This window comes from Hydra viridissima, unplaced genomic scaffold (assembly GCF_058129835.1).
Source record: "Hydra viridissima isolate aposymbiotic clone 2 unplaced genomic scaffold, HvirCarnegie_v1 scaffold_8, whole genome shotgun sequence".
Classification (NCBI taxonomy): Eukaryota; Metazoa; Cnidaria; class Hydrozoa; order Anthoathecata; family Hydridae; genus Hydra; species Hydra viridissima.
Window position 1 is genome coordinate 14,126,044 of NW_028324307.1, and position 22,369 is coordinate 14,148,412.

Genomic DNA, 22,369 nt, shown 5'->3' on the forward strand with positions numbered 1-22,369 from the left:
ACATGCTTTGCACACTATGTGTGGTGTCAAAGACTTGTCTTGGTCCCCAAGCATAACCCTAAAATAGGCCAAATACACTTTTTTTATGAAGTCTGTTATGTTTCTTCTATGTTTTTGCAGTGTATATTCACCACAAATGTAATAGAATGAGTCTGGATCGTTAAGACAACTTCTTCTTGATGAGTTCATGCTTTTCACTGGAAAACAGACAACAACATAAAGTTAGTGCAAAAATCAAGCTATGAACATACTTTTAGAACACTAATTAACAAAAAACTATATTGAAAACTGCTCAGTTCAAGTACTAATCCCAAGAAATTAATGAGATGATGCGTCGCATTTACCAACAAGTGCTATAAATAAGATACCAAAAATATCAAAAACTTGAGCCAATCTGGCAAAACTGATAACATATTCAGAATTAGCACCCCAAAAACACCCCAAATTCATTAAAATATTTTGGACACCAGTAAATTTTTTTTTTTTTTGTTGACCTGTGTTATTTAGTTACTAATTTGCATTATCATAGTTTTTGTTTGTGAACCAAAATTTAACGTAAAAGGATATAACCATGGATTTTCCAAATGATCAAGTTGAAAAGAAACTTTATGCTTTGAATTTTTCTATAGTGCCAATATTGAAAAAGTTGAAGAATCTGGCAAATTTTTTTTTGATACATGGCTTTTTGGAAAATAAGGGTTTTTTGTAATTTGAAAATAAATATTTGTTGAATTTAGAGTTGCATCTTGTTTGTTATAGAAATTGTTTTGCAAATGTTAAATCTAATAATTTAGAAGTGCGTTATGTTTCTTTAGTTAAGTTTTTTAAAAGTTTAGAAGTTGAGCAGAAATTTTAAAAATGAATTTAGTATTAAAGTAGTAAGTTTGCCTTTTCTCAAGCAATGCATTTTTATAACTATATTTTAGTCGAGATTTCACAATGGTCTTCTTTTGGTGAATGTTCTAAAACATGTAATCAAGAAAATCCTGTCCGTAAACGAACTCGAACATGTTCACCTGTGTACCTTTGTCAAAGCATCCAGGTTTTTGAAACTATTCCTTGTAACCTAGAGTTTGCTTGTCCAGGTTGGTAAACAATCTAAAAAAGCTATGGGATATTTCATGAACTGATATTTATCTGCTGTTTTCACAATATTTATTTTTTTTCTTTGTTTTTGTTATGTAAGAAATAACTTTTTGTTGATAAAACTAATTTACTTAGTATACAAAATAGCTGATTGGTCAGGCTGGAGCTCTTGTTCTGCATCATGCAAAGTATCAGACTCAAATCCGGTACGCTTTCGAACACGAGATTATTGCCTTAGTAATGACCTATCTGCATTTCAGTGTAGGGATGAAGATATGATAAGTTATGAACCTTGTAATACAGACTCCTGCTTAATAGGTTGCTAACATATCTTTATAACAAACTTTAATGAAAGTTGCATTTCATTAAAACTTATTCATCTTGTTTTCCCTGATTTTAAACTTTTTATGAAAGTATGAAGTTTAAACCTTTTAACATATGAGGTTATTGTTTTTTTGCTATTATGAGTGTTTTTTTTTTTTCCAGCAGTCTGTAATTTTTTAACCTTTTTTGCACTATTTTTTGTTTCAGTGAAATCTTGCTCTAGTTTAAATACCAGTTTTATTATGGTACTGGATTCTTCATCTCGTGTATCAGATTCATTGACTAATAATCAATGGAAAAATGAAAGAAATTTTTTCAAAGGATTTATTGAGAAACTAGAGCTTGATGAAAATGCTAATGTTCAAGTTGCTATTGTAAATTTTGGTGAAACTTCAGAAATAATTTCTCCTTGTGGTCAACTTTCCACTATAAAGGATGCGATTGTATCAATTGATAATCTGAATAATTCAAAGAAAGGTGGTGCAACAGCAATTAATAATGCTTTATTAAAAGCAAGAGAAGCTTACAAGGCTTGCCAGAGGCTAAATGTGTTGCCAGTTGTTGTATTTCTTACAAATGGTCGTGAAGATGTTGAACAAGATAATAACTATAGATTTCAAACTGAAGCAATAATTAAAGATGAAGCGTTATTGTACATTGTAGCAGTTGGTTCTATAGTAAATATTTCTGATATTCAGAGGATGTCAAAACATATAATCAATAATTCAGAAATATTATCATATCAGTTTAGTAAAAATTTTTTAGATCTACCAATACCTGCTCCTGAAAATCTTTTTGTGTTATTTAATGTTTGTGAAAGTAAGCGAAAATTTTCTTATATGTCTTTTTTTTTTGTTGTTGTTGAAAGATTTTTTTTTAAATTTTTATTCTGTTATTTATACAGCTATTCACAAAAGTTTAAACGATTACAGAATTTTAAGATCTAATCTTCAGATTTTCTTGAATAAAAATCTAACGGAAATAGATTTCAAAATAGTTTTTTTTCTAATTTGGTATATAGGTTATTTGTTAATAAAATTCAAAAAAGTAGGTTTCGACTCATCACTGTTTACTCAGAAATTTCATGAAAAGGTAGGTGATACAAATTAAGAGGTGTCAAAAAAGTTTAAACGATTTTATTAAGGATCAATTATTTGCTAATTAATTGATAAATTCGGGGCGAAAATTTTTTTTATTTTTAAATAAAGTCAAAATGAGTCAATTACAATCAAAAAATTTATCGCAACATCATCAGGCAGCTTTTAAATTTTAAAAAATCAACTTGAAATATTGTAAATTTCAAATTATTTTCAATTGCGTGCAAATGGGTTGCAAAGCAGTTTCTAGTGAGATCAAGTGGCAAGTTATTGTTATGGCAAGGACAAAAAATCACACAAACGTTCAAATAGGCAAAATACTTCATGTTTCTGAATCTTGCGTTCGAAAAACCATCAAAACCTGGGAACTTACCAAGGGCATCTCCGACATGCAGCGTACTGGGAGACCATCCAAACTCAGCAACCGTGACAAAAGTGGTATATTCAGAATGAGCAGAGAAAACCCCAGACTCAGCTACAAAAAGCTTGCACCAATCTTCAACGACTCAAAAAACAATCCAAAAGTTAGCAGAGAGCTCGTGAGACGAACATTGTTGGACAAAGGTGGACAATGGAACGTATTGTCTAGAAAACCTATTCTTTCAATCAAGGATAAACGTAAACGACGAGTGTGGTCCAAAGAAAGGCTGGACTGGTCTGTAGAACAGCGGGCAAATGTTATTTGGAGTGATGAAGCTAATTTTCAAATCGTAAACCGAAAGGGAAGAATGTGAAAAGATTTGCAACTGAGAAATATTCAGACAGGTTTTTGCAACATCGTCGGCAAGGCGGTGGAGGTTCGGTTGGCATCTGGGGATGTTTTTCTCACAAAGGTATAGGCTTCTGTGAGCTGTACAAAGGCCGAATTAATCAATACAACTACAAGAACACATTGGAAACGTGTTCAATGTGATGCCCTGGTGCCCTAGATCACCAGATCTCAACCCAATTGAAAATATTTGGTCTTGGATTAACAATCAACTGACATACTATGAAGTTCAATCAACTCAGCATTTGAAACAACTTTTGAATGAGTACTGGCTGAAGGTACCTCGCGTGATGTGCATGAAATTAGTTGAATCAATGCATAAACGAGTTTATCTTTGCTATAAAAACAAAGGAGGACACTTTAAATATTAATTTTGCTTTTTTTTTTTAATTTTTTGTTTGAATGTTGCAATTTGTTTAAACTTTTGTGCTTCTTATTTTTCCTATAAGATTTTTTGTTATTGTTTTTTTCTAACTAAATATTAAAATTTTTATAATATGTTGATACTCATTTTAAAGCTAATTACTTTTTCTTTAATAAATAAAAAAAATTAATTCGATATCATTTTACAGTTTTTTTTTATTAAACAAAAACCAAACATACTTGATAAAAATTCTGCAATCGTTTAAACTTTCGTGAATAGCTGCATATATATATATATATATATATATATATATATATATATATATATATATATATATATATATATATATATATAAAAGTATTAATTTAGATAACTTTTTCTGATTTTAAGACATAATTGAGTGTTCTAAACACTGCTTTTGATTATTACTCTCGTTATTTTTAGTTATGACTTATTATTCAATGGTATACGTACAGATTAAACTTAAATTTTAAAACTCATTATAACATAATGATGTTACAATTTTTTTGGTAATATGACATTTCATTTTCCATAATCTATTGCTGAACATTTTATAATTGGGCTTGAGTTATTTTTAACTTAACTTTGATTAAAAAAAAAAAAGTACCTTGCATTTTAATAATAAATTTAAGATGAAGAGATTCTTGTCTGTGTTACAGCTAGAGGCCAATGGTCTGAATGGGAAGAATGGAGCTTGTGCTCTGTTTACTGTGGAGCCTATGGGTTTCAGAAACGTTATCGTATTTGTTTAAGTTCCTACACCTTTCTTGTCCAAGGAGATTGTGATGGTCCAAATTTTCAACTTAGGGTTTGCAATTTCAAATGCAGTAAGTTGTTTTAAATTTCTATTTATTCTGTAGTTTTTCTTATGTCTTTATTCTAGTTAATTTTTACATATTAAGTTTTAGTTTAGTGGTTTTTTGTTATCTTTTCTCCTTTTAATGTTTATCAATTTAAAAAGTTACTTCTTTTGTCACTAAAATCTTAAGATTTACACAATACTACGATTTATGCTGTGTTTTAGGTTTAATGTATATTTTTTTTAAATTTACTTTGATATTAACTCCCTTTTGTTTTTATTAAACAATTTTGAGGAAAAAAGAAAAATTTTGTGTCTGTTTTAACTTGCAATTGTTTTTTGTATTTTATTATTTATCTTATGATTGATTTATATTTTAACAATTACATTTTTTATTTTGTACCGTTTGCAGTTAGGTTTTAAAGTACTGCAAATTTTATTTAAAAAATTTATTTGTAGGTACTTTTAGTGAATGGAGTATTTGGAGTGCATGTTCTGGTTCTTGCTGGCTTGAGCAGAATCCTCCTACCACCTCTCGTTTTAGATCATGCAATAATGAGCTTGGACCTTGTTATGGTCTTTTTAATGAGACTAAAGAATGCAACACAAATACTATTTGCCCAGGTAGTTTATGGCATTAAAAGTGATTTATTTTTACTTTTCTCATTACAGTTAATGTTAAACTTTTTGGATAGTTATTTTTTATTTTTGTTTGCTGCTCCTACTTTATGTAAAGTGTTTCTATATCTGATTTGGAAAGTTAGTTGATTTAAAAATATGTTTTTAAAATTACAACAGAAAAATATTTAACTGGGTGTTGCACTTTTTTATATTATTTCTGCTGTGTTTGGCTCCATAGTATCTTTTAACTTAAGGTTAAGCGCATTCAATATATGAAATATGTTTAAATGGTTTATTCACTGTTTTTGATACAGTTTTCTAGGACTGGCATGACCGGTCCTACAAGCAGTAATAAAATTGTCTGTGAGGTGTAAATAGCTCTTAATAAAACCTAATCAAAGAAGCTTAATCAATACAGCTCTCAATACAATATTTTCTTGTTAAACTTCCATTCTTTTGCCGATAAAAAGAAGACTTAACATTTCTGAACAATAAAACTATTGCTTGTTGTCTAGAAATGATTGTTACAGAAGTAGAACAATTGGATTGTTGCTGCAGAAGTTGAAAGACTTGTGAGTGAACAGGTCTATGTAACTCCAAGTTTATGAATATATTTCAATGATTTTTTTCTTGCCTGGTTAGTATTATGAGGGCTTTCATAACTATCATTAAATGTAGCTCTACCATCATTACAGCATTTTTAGTACAGATTTCTAACATGGTCTGTCATTTTTGTAACAATTGGAAAATGGTACACTACCTTGAAATTTTTATGAACCGCTGTATTTTTATCTTATTCATCTATTGGATTATCAAAGTTTATCAATATATTTTATAATTTTTGTACCATTTGTGAAGTAGGATTTACTAAGTTCTTATGAATATACTTGGGTAGTTTTCTTGTTTTAGAGCTAGCCTAAGACATAATGTTAATAGAAGTAGACGTTAATATCTCTGATTGCTTTCTTCTTAAATCCAATTATGCCTACAAAATAGGTATAAGGTAAGTCTACACTCTATATAACTTCTAATATAACAGCAAATAAGGTGTTATTATACTTAAACCCTGCATTAAATAATCTAGACTTCGCATATCTCATAAAGTATACAACTTTAATAGTTACATCAGCTATTACTAACAACAAACCACTTCTTGTTTAAGAAAAACAAGATCAGAATACTAGTCATTGGCCTGTCTACTTCAGAATCTTTTAATAACTTTATAATCACTTTTCTACTATTGCACAGACGTTTACATGCATTTATAAAGTTATATAGTTATTGCATACCATTCTGAAAGCAATAACTAGATGTTAGAAATAATCATTACTTAACATACTATCTGTGAGTTCAACAAATCCATTTTGATAATTATAATTATTTTTTTAACAGTATCATTAACTGGCCTTTGTAAGATATGTAATCAACTAGAATTTGAGAATTTAGATAAGTATTGAATGTTATAAAGCGTAATTATTGAAACTGACATTTTTATTTTATTCTTAAAATAGCAAAAAAAGGAGAAAAAAAAAACTGTTATTGGCTAAAAACAATTTTTATAATATCATGTTTATACATAAACTGAAGGACCAATGATTGAAAGGGTTTTAGCTTACACTTTTAGCTAAAAGTTTAGTTAAAAGTGTATGTAAGCATTTAGGGTGGGAAAAAATACTTACTTGTTCAAATGTTTACACATTTAAAAAAAGGTACTAATAATTTATGTTTAAAAACATTTCTTTAAAATACTGTATTATTCATTATTTGAAAATGGTAAAGCAAGTTTTGATCCTTAAAAAAAAGTTGTTTTAACACTCTTCCAGGGTCATAGTTCTTATCATAACTTCAGAAAAGTTATAGATGCAGAAGGAGATACAGCCTTGAGTTTATAATCCAGAATTGGTAAAACTTTGTTAAATTTTTTTCTGTAAAAAAAGTTAAACCAAAGACATAATATTTCTTGGAACATAAGGAAGGGGTTGTTGATAAGTTTATCTAACTATAGATGATGATGGTTTTTTTAAGTTTTTCAAATTGTGTGTAAGAATGGATGTCCTCTTTAAATTTTACCTGATTCTCTATTTTGATTTTAAGAACCCCCATATGTCAAGTCATTTTAATAATTATTGATAAATTAGTTATTGAATATGGAGCACCTGCTGAAGTACAAAAATAAAGCCGTCCAAAATAGGTAAAATGTAATAAAACTTTCATCAGTGAGAAATAAAATTACTAGGAAAAGCTTTCCCAACAAGTTCATGATTTATGAAGTCTCTGAAACAAACAATTAAATTGTACAAATTAAAATCTTCAGTTTTCATAGTAGAAATAGCCACCTTTTTTTTTATCATAGGTAAAGATTTAAAATTTCCAAAGTTATTGAAGTTTTATTCTATCATATTAGTTGATATAAAGAATATAATAATATTAGCTAAATAAGTAGCTCCATGAACAGCTTATATGAATGCTTTAGTTAATGATATTTACATGCACATTTAGCACAACTCCCTTATCATCATGGATCCTATGGGTTCTCTATAAATATGAAATTGTAAAATTGTCTTTTTTTTTCCAAACAAAATGTAAATATCAATATTAAGGTTTTTATTATTATTATTATATTGTAAATGATGTGGCTTTATTATTAATACTAATCTACATTCTTAACAAAATATTATAAAATGGTGTAAACATGACAAACTCTTTTTTAAAATTTTTTTTTTAAAGCAGCAAAATCCTCTTTGTAAGGCAAGAATTGTAGGGAAATATAGAAAAGTATGTGTAGTTTTTCAGAAATTTTTCACTCAGTACCAAAACTGACATAATCTAAGTAAAGTAGTATTTTTATTTTACACCCCAAATCTTTGAAAAAAATGTGAAGTTCTTTAATGGAAGACATTTTCTCGAGGAAGATGCAAACAAATAAGCATACTTTTTTTCTTCATTTCTTTCATGAAGGAAAAACAAAGCAGCAATATTGTTATTAAGACTTTGAATGCATGACCCTAACACTGAGTTGTGAGGTTATAATACTTCTTAAACATGAATTTATAGAAGCTGTACTTTCTACATATAATTGATATTGATCACTCCAATTCATTAACTTTAATTTTATTGAAAGTTTTAAAAGAAAACTTCTTTACTTGTTTTAAATATACCATCTTTTCTGCTTGAACCTTATACTTAATGTTGTTTAATAACTTGTTTTTTATTTTCGCTAAAAGCTTCTCACAAGTAAAACACTTGTAAACTTAGTTTTGTTAAAATAAAAGAGCAAAGTCTGTTTTTAAAATGTTTTTATAATAGCTGTAGGAAAGACTCACTTCTAGTCATTTGAATAAATTTACAAAAATTGATCAGCAGATCAGTAATGAAAAGATGGTAATTAAAGTTGAAACTTCAAGCTGGTTTTCACTACTTACCTTATGGATAAGTTTTATTGAAAGCAATGAAAAAGCCCATGGTATTTTTATTAGTACTTAGAACAATTTGGGTTATGGATTTTCCGTTAATTTTCTAGGAGAAAGTCATAATCTTTGTTTCTTATCTTATCTAAATTTCAACTGAAGACCCATGGGCTTTTTGCATGATTTTCTCATTGATAAATCATAATACATTGGTTTCTAAAGTGGCCAAATACTAATTGAACTTTGATATATTATCTGCATGGTTTTTTCCTAAGGAAACTTTTACTTTATTGAAATCCCATTTGATTTTATATAGCAAAAAAATTCCATGCAAATCCATGCTACAAGAGTTTTTATGGCACAACATAAATTATCAATGAGTTTTCTTTATCTTTTAAATACTGTTGAGCAAATGATGTAACTTTATGGGGTTTCAATGAAATTTAGTTAAATTCTTTTATTTTAAACCGATTAAATTCTCATTGAATATTTTTGTAAGTGCATGGCAGATTTTTTTTGTCAAATTTCAGAATTAATTAAATATGAACTTTCTATCCTTTCTACAAGTTTTGTAATAAAATTTCAATCTGCACCTACAAATGAAAACAAGCCAGAACAAAAATTTTACCTTTTAATACTATGATATACAAAAGTGTAATGAAAAAATAATAAAACTATCAAAGATAAAAAAAAATAGTGGAGTTATCATACTAAAAGTACAAAGCAAACTCTTGGAAAGAAACCAAAAAGAAAATACAAAATAGATAAGTGAGATTTGATAATGTAAGAATTGCAATTATATTTCAATAAATAATTACACTTTAAATTGAAACTTTTTAGGTTCTAAAAAAAATCTTCAGGAAATATTTTTAGCGTGAAAATAAAAAAAAATTGTTTGCTTGTTGATTTTTTACATTTTCTATATTCCTGTATTGAATATATTCCTGTATGTCAAAAAAAAGAGTTTTTAAAAAATCCCTCAAAATCATCCCTCTTAAACATTGTTAAACGGTTATCAAAGTAGTGATACTTATCGGTTCTGTGATTGCTTAAAAAGATTATACCAGATGTGTCTTCTTAAGTGAATACCCTCTTTATATAAATTTAGATGAATGCCAAACTAAAAGTACAGAATGCAATAACTCCTCCTTTTGCAAGAATACAGTTGGTGGTTTTGTTTGTGAATGCTTACCTGGTTATGCTTCAACTGGCCCTGTTAGTAACAAAACATTTTGCTATGGTAAAGTTTAACCTTGTTTTTTATAATCAGCTATTATATTTAAGTATAACGTTATTTGGATTGTATATGCTGTGTATTTCTATTTTGCAGTATTTTATTGAACTGAAAATACAAAATAATTTATGTTTTTTGCTTTATGGCATAAAGAATTAGCATGTGAAATAAAAACTATTGATGGATTATTACTTAAATAATTAATGCTATGTACTAGTTAGAGGAAGATTATATCTCTTGTAAAATGTTGTGCAAATGTAAAATCTTTTTTGAAAAGCTTATTCTTAGAATAAGGATTTGATGATAAAGAATATAGTAGAATAGTATTAGAATAATAATGAGGAGTAATAATAGAATGTGGTTATGGTTTTTATACCCTTAGAAGTACTTAACTATTTCAATTATTATTGGTATTTCTAAAACAATTTTGTTCTCAATCTATTTCTGCAATTTCAACTATATAGGCTTGAAACTACTTATAGTGAGTCCAAAGGTTATCGGCCCACCATTGCATAATTAGGTCATAATTGCTGTCATATAAGAATTATAGGAGAAAATTACTGAGTGTATCATTGTGTGGCCTATTATCATCAATATATATACTACAAGTTTCAACTTTTCAATTACTTTCGTTTTTGTTTTATTGATAAAACAGTATTAGCTTGTTCAAGTAACACATACAAACATTATTGGGCCTTAGGAAAGGAAAGAAAAGAATTTTTTGGAAAAGTTCTAAAACATTTGTGATTTTTTTCAGAATGTTACAGAAAAGTGTTGACATTATATCCAGAACATTACTGGCTATTACATAGTATAAATACTTGTGGATTTCTTGACTAGATGAAAATTAAATGGTGCTTAAAAAGAAAGAATATAGAAATGGTCTTCGAACTTTCGTTTTCAGTACCATCAGAGTGGTGATACTCAATGGGAAATTGCTGCTAAGACATTAGTTCCTTGAGAGATAGTATATTACATAAGAGAAAATGTGTCGGTAATTTATTCGGACATGGTCAAAAATGAAAAACTACCTAAACATTGGATTGATTGATAGTGTGCAAACTTAAGTCTGAACAATGTAAATCTGCCGACGCTTAAGATTGAGGTCAAGAATGAACAAGGAAAATCATTGCAAGCCAATATTGTGTAGCATGAAAGAAACCATTAGTCAACAAGGTCAATCGAGCTTATTGCCTGAAGTGTGCCAAAATAATGTTAAACAATCCAATAATGATTTTGCAAAGTAGTTTGGTCTGATGAATAAAGATTTAACCTGTTCAGGTTTGATGGGAAGATAATGGTATGGAAAACGCCCAAGGAAGAATTCGATCTAAATTTTGCTATGGTTATGTCAAGCATGGCGGGGTTCTGTTACCTTCTGGGGTTTTTTCACACAAAATGGAATTGGTGAATAATATATCCCAAGCACACATCAGGTCTACTTAATGGCTCAAGCAAAACAATATTTAAAAATTAGCTTGGTCTTCATTCTTGCTCAATCTCAATCCCATTGAACATTTATAGGAGAGACCAAAGGGAGGATGATGAAACACTAGCCAAAGTATATCCATGAGTTTGGGGATTTCTTGAAGAACAAATGGAATAACGTAGAATTGTCTGTTCTTCAGAAACTTGTTGAATTAGTACCAAGTAGATTATAAGAATGCATCAAAATACTTGATACTTAATTGAATGAAATACCTTTTTCATAAAGACAAAAAATGTTTCCTTTCCTCTGGACCAATAATTTTTGTATGTGATTTTGCAATGGCTGATGAAGAGAGATTTCAAGCTAATAGCATTTAATCAATTTTTACTGCTTTTAGTAATTCCCAATCACTATCAATGAATGATTATTTTTAGTTTTATAATGAATTTAAAGTAGGAAATGCATTTGAGAATGATTTAAAAAACAAATACTAATCATGTAAATATTAAGACTGATGCTTGCATTTTCTCTAGTTGAAAAGAGTGATTCTTATATTTCACTGTGCTAAATTTAACTACACAGTTACAGATGTGTGGACTTCCACAAACAGATATAGCTCTTAAAGAGCCAACCCTCTGCTTAATAATAACTTTGAAAATAAATAAAAAATACTGACATGTTCAAACCTCCTTGGAGGCAGAAAACTGATTCTTAGTAATTGAAACATTTGTCCAGTGTAATGTTTTTGAGATATTTCTGTTATTTAAAAGTGCTGGTCATGCAATAAATTATCTTCGTTATGTTTATTCAAAAATACCAATTTTATTGGTGATCAGAAAAACAAAATTGAACTGCTTACCAATATGCCAGTTTTATTTCAAATTTCTGCACAAGACTTAAATTTAAAATATTGCAGCTAAATAAGTTTATCCAATACAACAAAGATCTCTGTTTCATAGTTTTTTGTAATTTGAAGGTTTTAAACTTTTAAATGAAAAAATAGAAGACTTACAAACTTTGAATTTTAATTAACCCTGCCTTTTTATTCTATATCTTTTTGTTTAAAAATATAAAGATAATAAAAATTTTAATTGTTTTTACTCAAGTTCATAGTCAACAGAAATTAAAGCAAAAATAGAAATTAAGCAATGCCATCAAAACCTTATGCAAGTACTATAATTAGCTTTATTTATCTGTCAAAAACTAACATTCAAAGAACAAAAAAAAAACTAACATTCAAAAAAACAAAACATAGATTGATGTACAAAACAAATTAGATTAAGTGGTCATTGGCTCATATTGTATAATGTATTGTCAAATGTACGGTCTGTCAGCATGTCAAATAAATTAAAAGTAATCAATAGAAAGTAAATGTTACCTTACATTTTAAAGTATATTGATTAAACAATAAAAGTTATATGAGCTTGAAATTATTTTTTCTCATTTTCACTATCTTCTCTGCAATTAAAACTAGGCTCTATTTTTTTGGTTTTTTACCACTCAAATTACCAGCTTGCAATATTATCCACCTCTCAGTTAGTTTGACTTCAAGAGTTTCAACATCATGGGAAAGTTACATATGTCATTACTGCAATTTTTATCATAGCTGTTTTCATCTACAGCTATGATTATTATCAAGATAATCACCAATGCAAGTTTGTTTTCTCATCAAAATTGGTATTTAAAAATAATTATTGTATCAAGAAGTTATTTTTTTATTAAAATGATATATGGAAAGTTGTTTACTTTATTTCAACCACTCTGAGAAATATTCTCAATTGATATGTAACTCATAAAGAAAGAATAAGAATTATGGTTTGAAAAATTTGGAAATAATGATGCAGCCAATAAAATTTGATAGTTTTAAAGTTTTTCTGTCTTAAAAATTGATTTTAAATTGTAAAACTTTTCCTTTCATTGTTTTACTAAAATTTTGTACAGAGATTAAAGAATAAAATTCCTTTTTAGTTTTTGACTGCTTTTTTTAATTAAACTATAATCTCAATATTTTTTAATGACATCATATCTTATGATTTTTCCAACTGAATGATATACTATCTGATTATGGGATTTATGATTATCTGATCACTATCAAAGAATTCCTTTGTTTTACTTTCATAGAAAACATCTATAGTTTTATTGTTAATGCTTGATTCAACAACATTAGTAAGATTTCTAAATCGAGCATAGTATAGCTTTTTGTTTACGGCTATTAGGGAGTTCTAATAGATTTGATAGCTCCACTATAGTTAGGAAAAAGACCTGATTTACTTTCATTTATTTAGAGTTGATTTCATTCACCCTGATTGGGACAAAGACATGTTTCCACCACAGCTTTCACTGCTCTCCACTTACAGTGTTTAATTGTTATATTTTACAAATGTTTATTGTTTTACATTTTATCAATAAATTATTCACTGATATCAATGGTATTGTTTACAGTTTTGTTTTTGCAACAGCCATGAGAAACTTTTCTACCTAAAAGTGATAAAGAGAATTTCTTTAGAAATAACAAAAATTAAATCAAATAGTAAAAAAACAGGAGGAAAAAAAGTGCTAAAACTAGTTTTATTAAAAAATTTCTAATAGTTAAAAGTTACATTTACCTATCCATACCAAGATTTAGATAGCAGAGCCCTCAGATTTTCTCAGCCACATATAAAATATTTGATTCTGGCTGAACATTTAGTTTCTACTTTAGTTATTTTCATTGCTATCAAATACTAACTGTCATGACCAAGTACAACATAACCTCTAAATCATAAGGATTATAGAAACTTAAAACTACTATAAGATTTATTTGATTGATTTCTTTAAGAGACCTTTTTAGAAGTACTATAAAAAAAGATTTAAAATTTTTAATAGCAGGATTCTTGGCTCTTTGCAAATGTTTAAATACCCCTGGTAGTTACTAGTGTTCTTGTGCTAATGGCTATCAGTTAAATGTGAATGGAAACAACTGTGTTGGTGTGTTATATATGATTTTTCTGTTACAAATTAGATTGTGATATTTTAAAATCTATTTTTAGTTCATAAAATTGGTAAGTGTAGATAATTGAATAATCTTTTTACTTCATAGATTTTTATGTTTTACGCTTTTTTTAAACCCCATATCAAAGAAATAAATCTGAGTAGATAATGAAATAAATAACAAGATTTCAAATAATTAGATTTTTCTGCTGTAATCCTGATTTGCAACTCTAATGTTTTTAATATGGAGTTGCTAAAAACAGTTAAATATTTGTTTTATGAACACAAAAGCGCATCCAAAAGATTGGTGTAAAACGCAGATCCAGATTTCAGCTGGTATTTTAGTGAGGGTTTTATATAGCGATTTAGTTTTATTGTAAATAAAAATGGTTATCATAACCAAAAATGCTCTAACCTAGTTATATTTTTTATAGTGAAAGCTATTTTGCATGCAATTAAAACCATTATTTTCTCTCTAACCATTCACAAAGTGTTAATAACAGAAAAGTTTTTCAGAAAGTTATGCTTTCTGAAGCACCTTTTTCAACTGAGCTTAGCTTTCACTTAATGCTAGTAGCAGCGCTCTTATGCAGCAATTTTTTGCAAGTACTTGAAGTGAAAACCTTTGATTATTCGTTCCTATTTCTATATTTACTTTCACCTTTTGGAGGTTTAATAGGAACATTTTTCTTCAAATGACCTTACTGATGGTAAAAAAGTTACAAGATGAAATGACATTAGAGGAGATGAGTGCCTCATTACGACCTGAATCGTCCTCATACATGATGTATTGGATTAGAATGGGGTTTCCTATATACTGCTCCCAATACCACAAAATCTTACTTAGTACAAAAATATTTCTGATTTTTTTAATCACACAAGATATTTGATCTAATAACTAACATGGTTAGCAACTTTTGATTACGCTTTGGACGTAGTTTTTAAAAGCAGTTATAATTGCTTTACAAACAAGTTTTAACGTTCAATTCACTCTAAAGTGTCAAGTTCTTTGATGTATATCGGAAAAGGATTGGGTTTCCACTTCTACACACCAACTCAACTACTCCAAACTTTTGTTAATGAGTCAACTAAATTATTTTTCGAAGGAACAAGTTCTACTTCACCATTATATTGTATTCTTCTAGTAGTTAAGGCAGCATGCTTAGTCATCTTCAAATCAACATTTCACCTGTTGCTTTTGATCTCAATCTTGATTTTCCAGTCACTATCTTCAGCTTCCACATCAGAGAAATATTTATTCCTTGTACCACAGCATCCAACTGTGCCATATTTACATTAACATCTGATCTTTCTTTCCTCAGCCATGTTACATCTTCCACAGTAGTTTTCCCAATTTGAATAAAAGCACTGATCGCTAAAGAACTTGCATTAACTCACACTTTTCCCTCATCACTATGCACAGCCCAATCGCCACAAGCAGGCTCGCAACTTTCAACCTCACTATAGATTTCTTAAAGTACATATTTCACATTCTTATCTCGAACTTCATCATTTTAACCCTTCTTCAAACTAACTTCTCTTTAAGAGACTACAAATCATTTGTAACCTACCACAGACTGGTAAATGACCCACCAACTATCCACAAATTAAAACCACCTCTTTCTGGTTAACATTTGGGAAATGACATCAACTCAATTCCCTCTGGACTACATAAGTTTGTTACCAACTTTGCACATAAAAAATCCTAACACATGAACCCCATCATCACCAATCTGTTCAACTTTCTTTGGTCTCCAAACCATATTTTAAAAAATGGCTCTTGACATAATCGAGACCTACAACACTTTTAACAACAAAAGTATCATCCACATAAGCAGACGTTCTGCTCTTCAACAAATCGTCTTTATAAATAATGGTACTCACAACAGATTTCATTATCACTGGCGCCACATTCAATCCAAAATCAAGTTGTTTCAGGCAATAACTTTTGTTTTAAAATACCATATTCTGGAACAGCCAAAGAGACTTATTAGTTTTTAATTGGAGATAAACCTTGCGCAAATCAACAATCACAGGTTTGTCACCTATTCTTCTCCATTCTCTAAATTTTTCAACACAGACATCTGCATCTCTAGTATATGCCTTAATAAAACCATTGGTTTCTCTCCAGTCCAGAATGCCTTCTACATCTCTCTATTTCAATTTGACTCTCCATTCCACACCATAACAAACTGCTTCATGATCAAATCAAAAACTGCTTTATGATCTTTCATTTTAATTTTAATCTATTCTTTTTATGTGAATAATTCTTATGCAGTGTCGCTATTATACACGCTTGGCTTCAATTGTCTCTCTTTTATCTTTCGTAGTCAAAGAATCTGAATGGACTTTTCTGAAAAGAATTGGAAAAGTATTTCAAGCTTTAGATTCTAAATTTCAGCAATCAGTTCGTTATATCAAAATCGCAGCATCCAAAGTGCCATCATACATTTCAAACATATCAAATAGTTTCATATTTAGTACCATGGCCCAGCTAGCTTGTAATTTTCTGGCAATTCATTAGCATTTTAGTGCCTATTGCAGAATAAATTGCGGAGATAAATAAGAAATAAATAAGCATTTATAAACCTGGTATCAATACATAGGATATGAAGTGGGGACTTTCTCACCACTCCAAATTTTCTAAAAGAATCCATATCTATTGACATTAGTGTTGTTATCAACTTTGACTAAGTTTACTAAAAGGGGACAAGTTGAAAGTCGAAAATAGTTGACATTGAAAAATCAAATTGTCAATTTAACCTACTATGGATTTCCTACTAACCCACTAAAAGTTGATTTAATTGGGTAATCATCATTACATCCTTATTTCTATTTTTTTTATTTAATTTAATTTTAGCGATCTTTAATATTCTTATGATGCTGACCAATTAGTAAAGAGATATCTTTATAAGTAGTTTATCTTGTAAAGATAAATTATTTATAAATATTGAGCCATGCGTAAGAATATCAATCATAGTGGTTTTTTTAATTCCACCAAAGTATCTGACCATTGAACCAAATTTGCTGTTTTACATAAACATAACTCTCAGCTTACTGCATGTACCATCACTCCATTAATGTTTCTTTTTTCTCATTATAGTAACCAGTTGAAGCTTTTTAAAACAAAGTATTAAGTAATAAGCTGTGGTACTCAGTTAAGGGTGCAAAAAAATTTTATAAATCTGCTGCCCCAAATAAAGTTAAGCTGCCCCATCTGCCCCCACCTATCTATGGCACTGTTTTTCATTAGTTAAATTTTTGTAAATTTGATTTAATTATTGTGAAAAATGATGTTAAATGCCCATCTAAGATTTTTTTTCTTCACTTTGTGATAGTAATTTAATTTGCTTATTCGATTTTTATTCATCTAATAGATTAGATGAATTAAAAATGAACAAAGAAATTGCTCTTGATATGACAACACTATGCGTTAATATAACAGTATTATATTTCACCTAGTTTTTTTGTTTACTCTCATAAAGTTCTATTTGATTCATAGCATCTAAAAAATAAATTGTCAAGCAACATTGAATTATTTGATAATAATAAAATTTTTTATTCAAATAATTCTACTGAATCGAATTGTTTAACCTTTAAAAATACATTAATCTATCTAGTTGACCATCAAATAGTTTCAAAGTTGTAACAACCCAAATTGAAATCTAAGCTGGTGATAAAAAAAATCATTTTGTAAACTATCTGTATGGAATTTTCTAGTAAAATTTATATTTTGTTGCCCTCCCCATTTGATTTAATAATTGGAAAAATTAGGTTTAACAATGCAAATAATGCTTTTACTTTGATAAGTTTCTACCTCAGAGTGTGCACCTAGAGGCATAAAAATCCTAGGGGTTGACTTTATTCATAAATGTTTAAAAAATCTGGATCCCCTAATTTAGCGTCATATTAGGATGACATAGCTCAATAATTAGACCTAAGCTGTCTATAAAAACCATGATAACTATGAAAATGCTAATTACTGTAACAAATTCATATAACAAAATGATAAGCAATAACAGCAATAGCTTGAAACAAAATTTTAAATTTTCAAATTACTCAACAAATTTTCGAATTACTCAACAAAAGTAAAAGAAATGATAAACAGAGAAAGGAACATATCTAATACCAGCATAGACCAACAGATACTATTGTAACAGCGAAAATCAAATAAAAATATTGTTCCATTTTCATCCACATAGGCATCATTACCTACATATTAGATAGGCTAGCTAAATTGATAACACAGACTACCAAGTTAGTATTAGTTGTAATCCCTATTAATTTCTTTTAGACTTTAGAGTTTTTTTACAAAAGTTAACTAGACCCCACTACACACAACAATCTAGTTTTTTTCAATACAGACTAGCATTACTTATTTGAAACAAGAAAATCTTTGTCTTAATAGACAAATGCTCTGTCAAATTGAAAGCAGAAATATGCAAGTGCAATTTTAGTTTTCAAAAAACCAAATAAAGACCTAATAATCTTTTCTGAGTAAGTTACTTTTCTGAATGACTCAATATCATGCAATTGTTAAAGCTTAGTTTAACTAAATGCCACCCAATCTTTCAATACCTTACATTGAAAGATTGAGTTGCATTTAGTTAAACTAAGCTTTAAAACTAAGTGATATTTCTAATTACTGTGTGAAATGCTTCTTTGTGAGTGTTTGGCAATTTTAATTCAATCATCAATGACAATAGTTGAAGAATGTTCTCAAAAGAAATTTTCTTTTAAGATTGAGATTTTGTTTTTACAGATATCGATGAATGTAAAAACACATGCAACTGGAATCACACCAAATGTCAAAACACACCAGGCAGTTACTTGTGTTCATGTGTTGATGGTTACGAGTTAAGTAAGAATAGAAGCAGCTGTGTTGGTATGCTAGTTAAAGTTGTCTGCAATCAAGATTGAATCTTTTATTGAACTTTTATTTTGTGCTTTTTTATATTACATTCTTGGATTTTTTCATCCACTTTTTTTTTTTTTGTTTTTCTTTTTTTTTTTGTTTTTTTTTTTGTTTCTACAAGATTTAGTTTTGTTTCCATGATTTCTAAAGAACTTTGTGTTTAGAAGTTTTTGCTTTTATCAGATGTTGACGAATGTCAGATCACATGCAACTGGAATCTCACCAAATGTTTTAACACTCAGGGTAGTTACTTGTGTTCATGTGCCAATGGTTATGTGTTAATTAAGAACAGAAGCAGTTGTGTTGGTATGTTGCTAAAAGTATCATTAGTTTAGGATTTATTTATAATTATGTAAACATTTTTCCATGCTAGTATTAGTGTACAATTTGTAAGTGTTTTTTACAAGGGGCAAACAAATTTTTTAGAACTCTTTAAAGCCTGTCAAGGCAAGTCCTTAATGATAAGCTATTCAAGATTAGCCTCATTTTCTTTTTTAAAACTATTCTTTTCAAATAAAAACGCTGAGATACCAACTAAAGAAATCAAGTTCAAAACAGTTCAGTTTGCATGATGCATATGCTAAAGTAACAAGTTTACTCCCTCATTATTTTTATGAGTATCATTGTTCACCTATTTGGCTGCCGCTCTTTTTAATTAGTCCACCAGTTTTTTTTGTCACTAATTATGGTGAGCAGTGTTTTAGTTCTAATAGGTTTTGATAATTTATTTTGTAAGCAACTTTTCAAAATGGTCTTTTACCCAAACAAGGTTATTTTCTATGAGTTTGGAGTCTCCAACAGTTTTGATTTTCAAAGTTCTTTATTAAGAGTTTAGAGGCTTAAACTGACAAGTGTTCATGTATTGCTAAGATACTAAGATACTACCTTTTCTGCCAAAGTCAGTGACATATTGTCATCTTAGATACAATTCGATTAGCAACTTCCTTGTCTATATATTTTTAGCTCATCATGTTAATCAGTATAAATGTTATATCATTATTTTTCTCATATTCAATTGCGTGCAAAAGTTTATAAGCAGCTAAAATTTTCTAGTTTTTTTGTCATAACTTTTTGCCTTTTCACTGAAAATGAATGTAATTTTTAACAATTGCTCTTCTAAAGTGATTACATGGTATAACTTACTCAAAAAAATGAAAATTTGTGAAGGAAGAAATTCTGATTATATTGAAAACATATTCTTGCAAAAACTGATAATCGAATGAAAAAAAATCAAAAAAGAGATTATTTCTAATTCCTCCTCATTTTTTCATTACAGCACATCAGTATTTTTTTGGATAGCCTCTAAATATTAATATTGCTTTGCACCGATGAGGCATAGAGTCAACTAAGTTGATAAGCACATCTTTCGGGATATTTGCCCAATAATTTGGAAGCATCTTGAATAAATCATTTTTACTGGTTGGTTCCTTCGCCCTTCAATTGACGATCAAGATGTTCCCAAAGATGTTCTATTGGATTGAAATCTGGACTTTTAGCAGGCCAGTCCGAAAGTGGAACTTTTTTCGAATTTAAAATACTTTTGACAGAGTTTGCACGATACTTTGGATCGTTGTCTTGCTGGAAAATCCAACCACGAGGCATTTTGTCCTTTCCATGTGGCTGCATAACATTCTTGATTATATCTAAATATACATTCTGATTAATTATGCCTTCAATGTGATGAAGTGGACCAATAGAGCCACGACTGAAAGATCCCCAAACCATTATATTGCCACCACCATGTTTAAATGTTGGATGCAGGCGACATTTTGTAGTATCTACGCTTTAATTGACACCATAATTCTTGCTTAAAACACCATTTAATTCGACAGCACATCTGCGGGGATCTTGTTTTGATTGTCTTGCCAAAATTCTGTCTTGATGTTCTGAAGTTATCTTTGGCCTAGACGATGCTCGTTTTCGAGTTTCTTACAGTCTATATATATCTTAACTGGTACGCTAATTGTTGATTTAGCCATATCATAAAGCTCAGAAATTTGCTTATAAAGAATCTTCTTCTCTACAGCATGTATTATTAAATTTTTCTTTTCTAGTGACAATTTCTTAGACTTTCTAATTATTTTTTTAATTCAATTTAAGTTAAATATTACCTCCAGCAAATTAGTTTTAATAATAACATGTTTTTCTTTTTGAAACTTTGATTTTTTTTAATGTGGTATGGAACTGTTTATAAACTTTTGCAGGATTATGTTTTCAATAAAATCTGAATTTCATCCTTCCGTAACAAATTTTTTTTTTTTTTGAGTAAATTATACCATGTAATCACTTTAGAAGAGCAGTTGTTAAAAATTTCATTCTTTTTCAGTGAAAAGGCAAAAAGTTATGATGAAAAAACTGGAAAATTTTAGCTGTTTATAAACTTTTGCATGCTACAGCATATTAAATCAAATTAAATGAAGCTGATAAACCTTGTTTAACTTCTGTCAGACAATTTTAAAATATAATTTTTTACTTTATTATAAAATGAAATTCGAAAAATGAATATATACACACATGCATGCATACATACGTCATATAAACTGCATCAAGCAAGAGGTTATAAGTCAAATGTCATGTTATTGCAAAATTATTATCCAGGTATCACTAATAGGCTAAAAATAATGAGAGTTTCAACAAAATTTCAAAATTAATTTAATACTATAGTTGATTTTATTTTTTGATTGTTTAAAATCCTTTTTTAGATATTTGTTATAATTTATTGATTTGATTTATTTTCTACTTAATTTATTTTTCAAGCATTAAGATATTACTTTTTTTTTATTTCAATGAGTTTTTTTTTTTTTTCCTCTCAAGGTATGTTTGGAGAATGGAATGCTTGGAGTGAATGTGTCAATTTCTGTAAAGAGGATGGTCTGTATCAATATAGAGTTCGGAATTGTACTGACTATTCAACTTGGAACATAAGTTTTACTGGTTGTGTTGAAAGTAATAGAACTGAACAGCGGTTATGTAATCAAGATATTGTCTGTTCAAAAAGCGAATTAGCAAATGGTAATTCTAGTTATTTATTTCATGTTAGATTTTTTCTGCAGTAAGTTATCGTTTCTTTTGTTGTTTTTTTTAATGACCATGTAAACACGATCTTGTTAGAAGATAAAATATCTGACTAATTCAAAGTTTTGAAAGGAATCCATACCATGTCAAATGTTGCCCGCGGATTTGTTTGATATGCCCGCGGATTTGTTTGATATGCTACTTCTAAGGTGAAAAAAGTTAAAGAATAGCCTGAGATTTTTTTTATAAACGGTTTTTTAGTTCTTTTTGAATCATTTTAATACACATTAAGGATATTTATTTTTGCCTTGGAAAACA

The 22,369-nt window shown here is 28.8% G+C and overlaps 1 protein-coding gene across 3 annotated transcripts in view; it reads left to right on the top strand.

The window, feature by feature from the left end:
- LOC149885246 (uncharacterized) overlaps positions 1-22,369 on the top strand; it is a 31,299-nt gene that overhangs the window by 6,436 nt on the left and 2,494 nt on the right. The window contains exons 4-12 of one of the 3 annotated variants that reach the window (XM_090095595.1): positions 927-1,085; positions 1,222-1,404; positions 1,618-2,229; positions 4,321-4,488; positions 4,920-5,084; positions 9,597-9,728; positions 18,884-19,006; positions 19,220-19,342; positions 21,851-22,048. In XM_090095595.1, the coding sequence (XP_089951721.1) occupies positions 927-1,085; positions 1,222-1,404; positions 1,618-2,229; positions 4,321-4,488; positions 4,920-5,084; positions 9,597-9,728; positions 18,884-19,006; positions 19,220-19,342; positions 21,851-22,048 (1,863 nt within the window). Of the gene's footprint in view, positions 1-926; positions 1,086-1,221; positions 1,405-1,617; positions 2,230-4,320; positions 4,489-4,919; positions 5,085-9,596; positions 9,729-18,883; positions 19,007-19,219; positions 19,343-21,850; positions 22,049-22,369 lie in introns of those variants that run through there. The other 2 variants (XM_090095597.1, XM_090095596.1) reach the window with 2 other exon arrangements.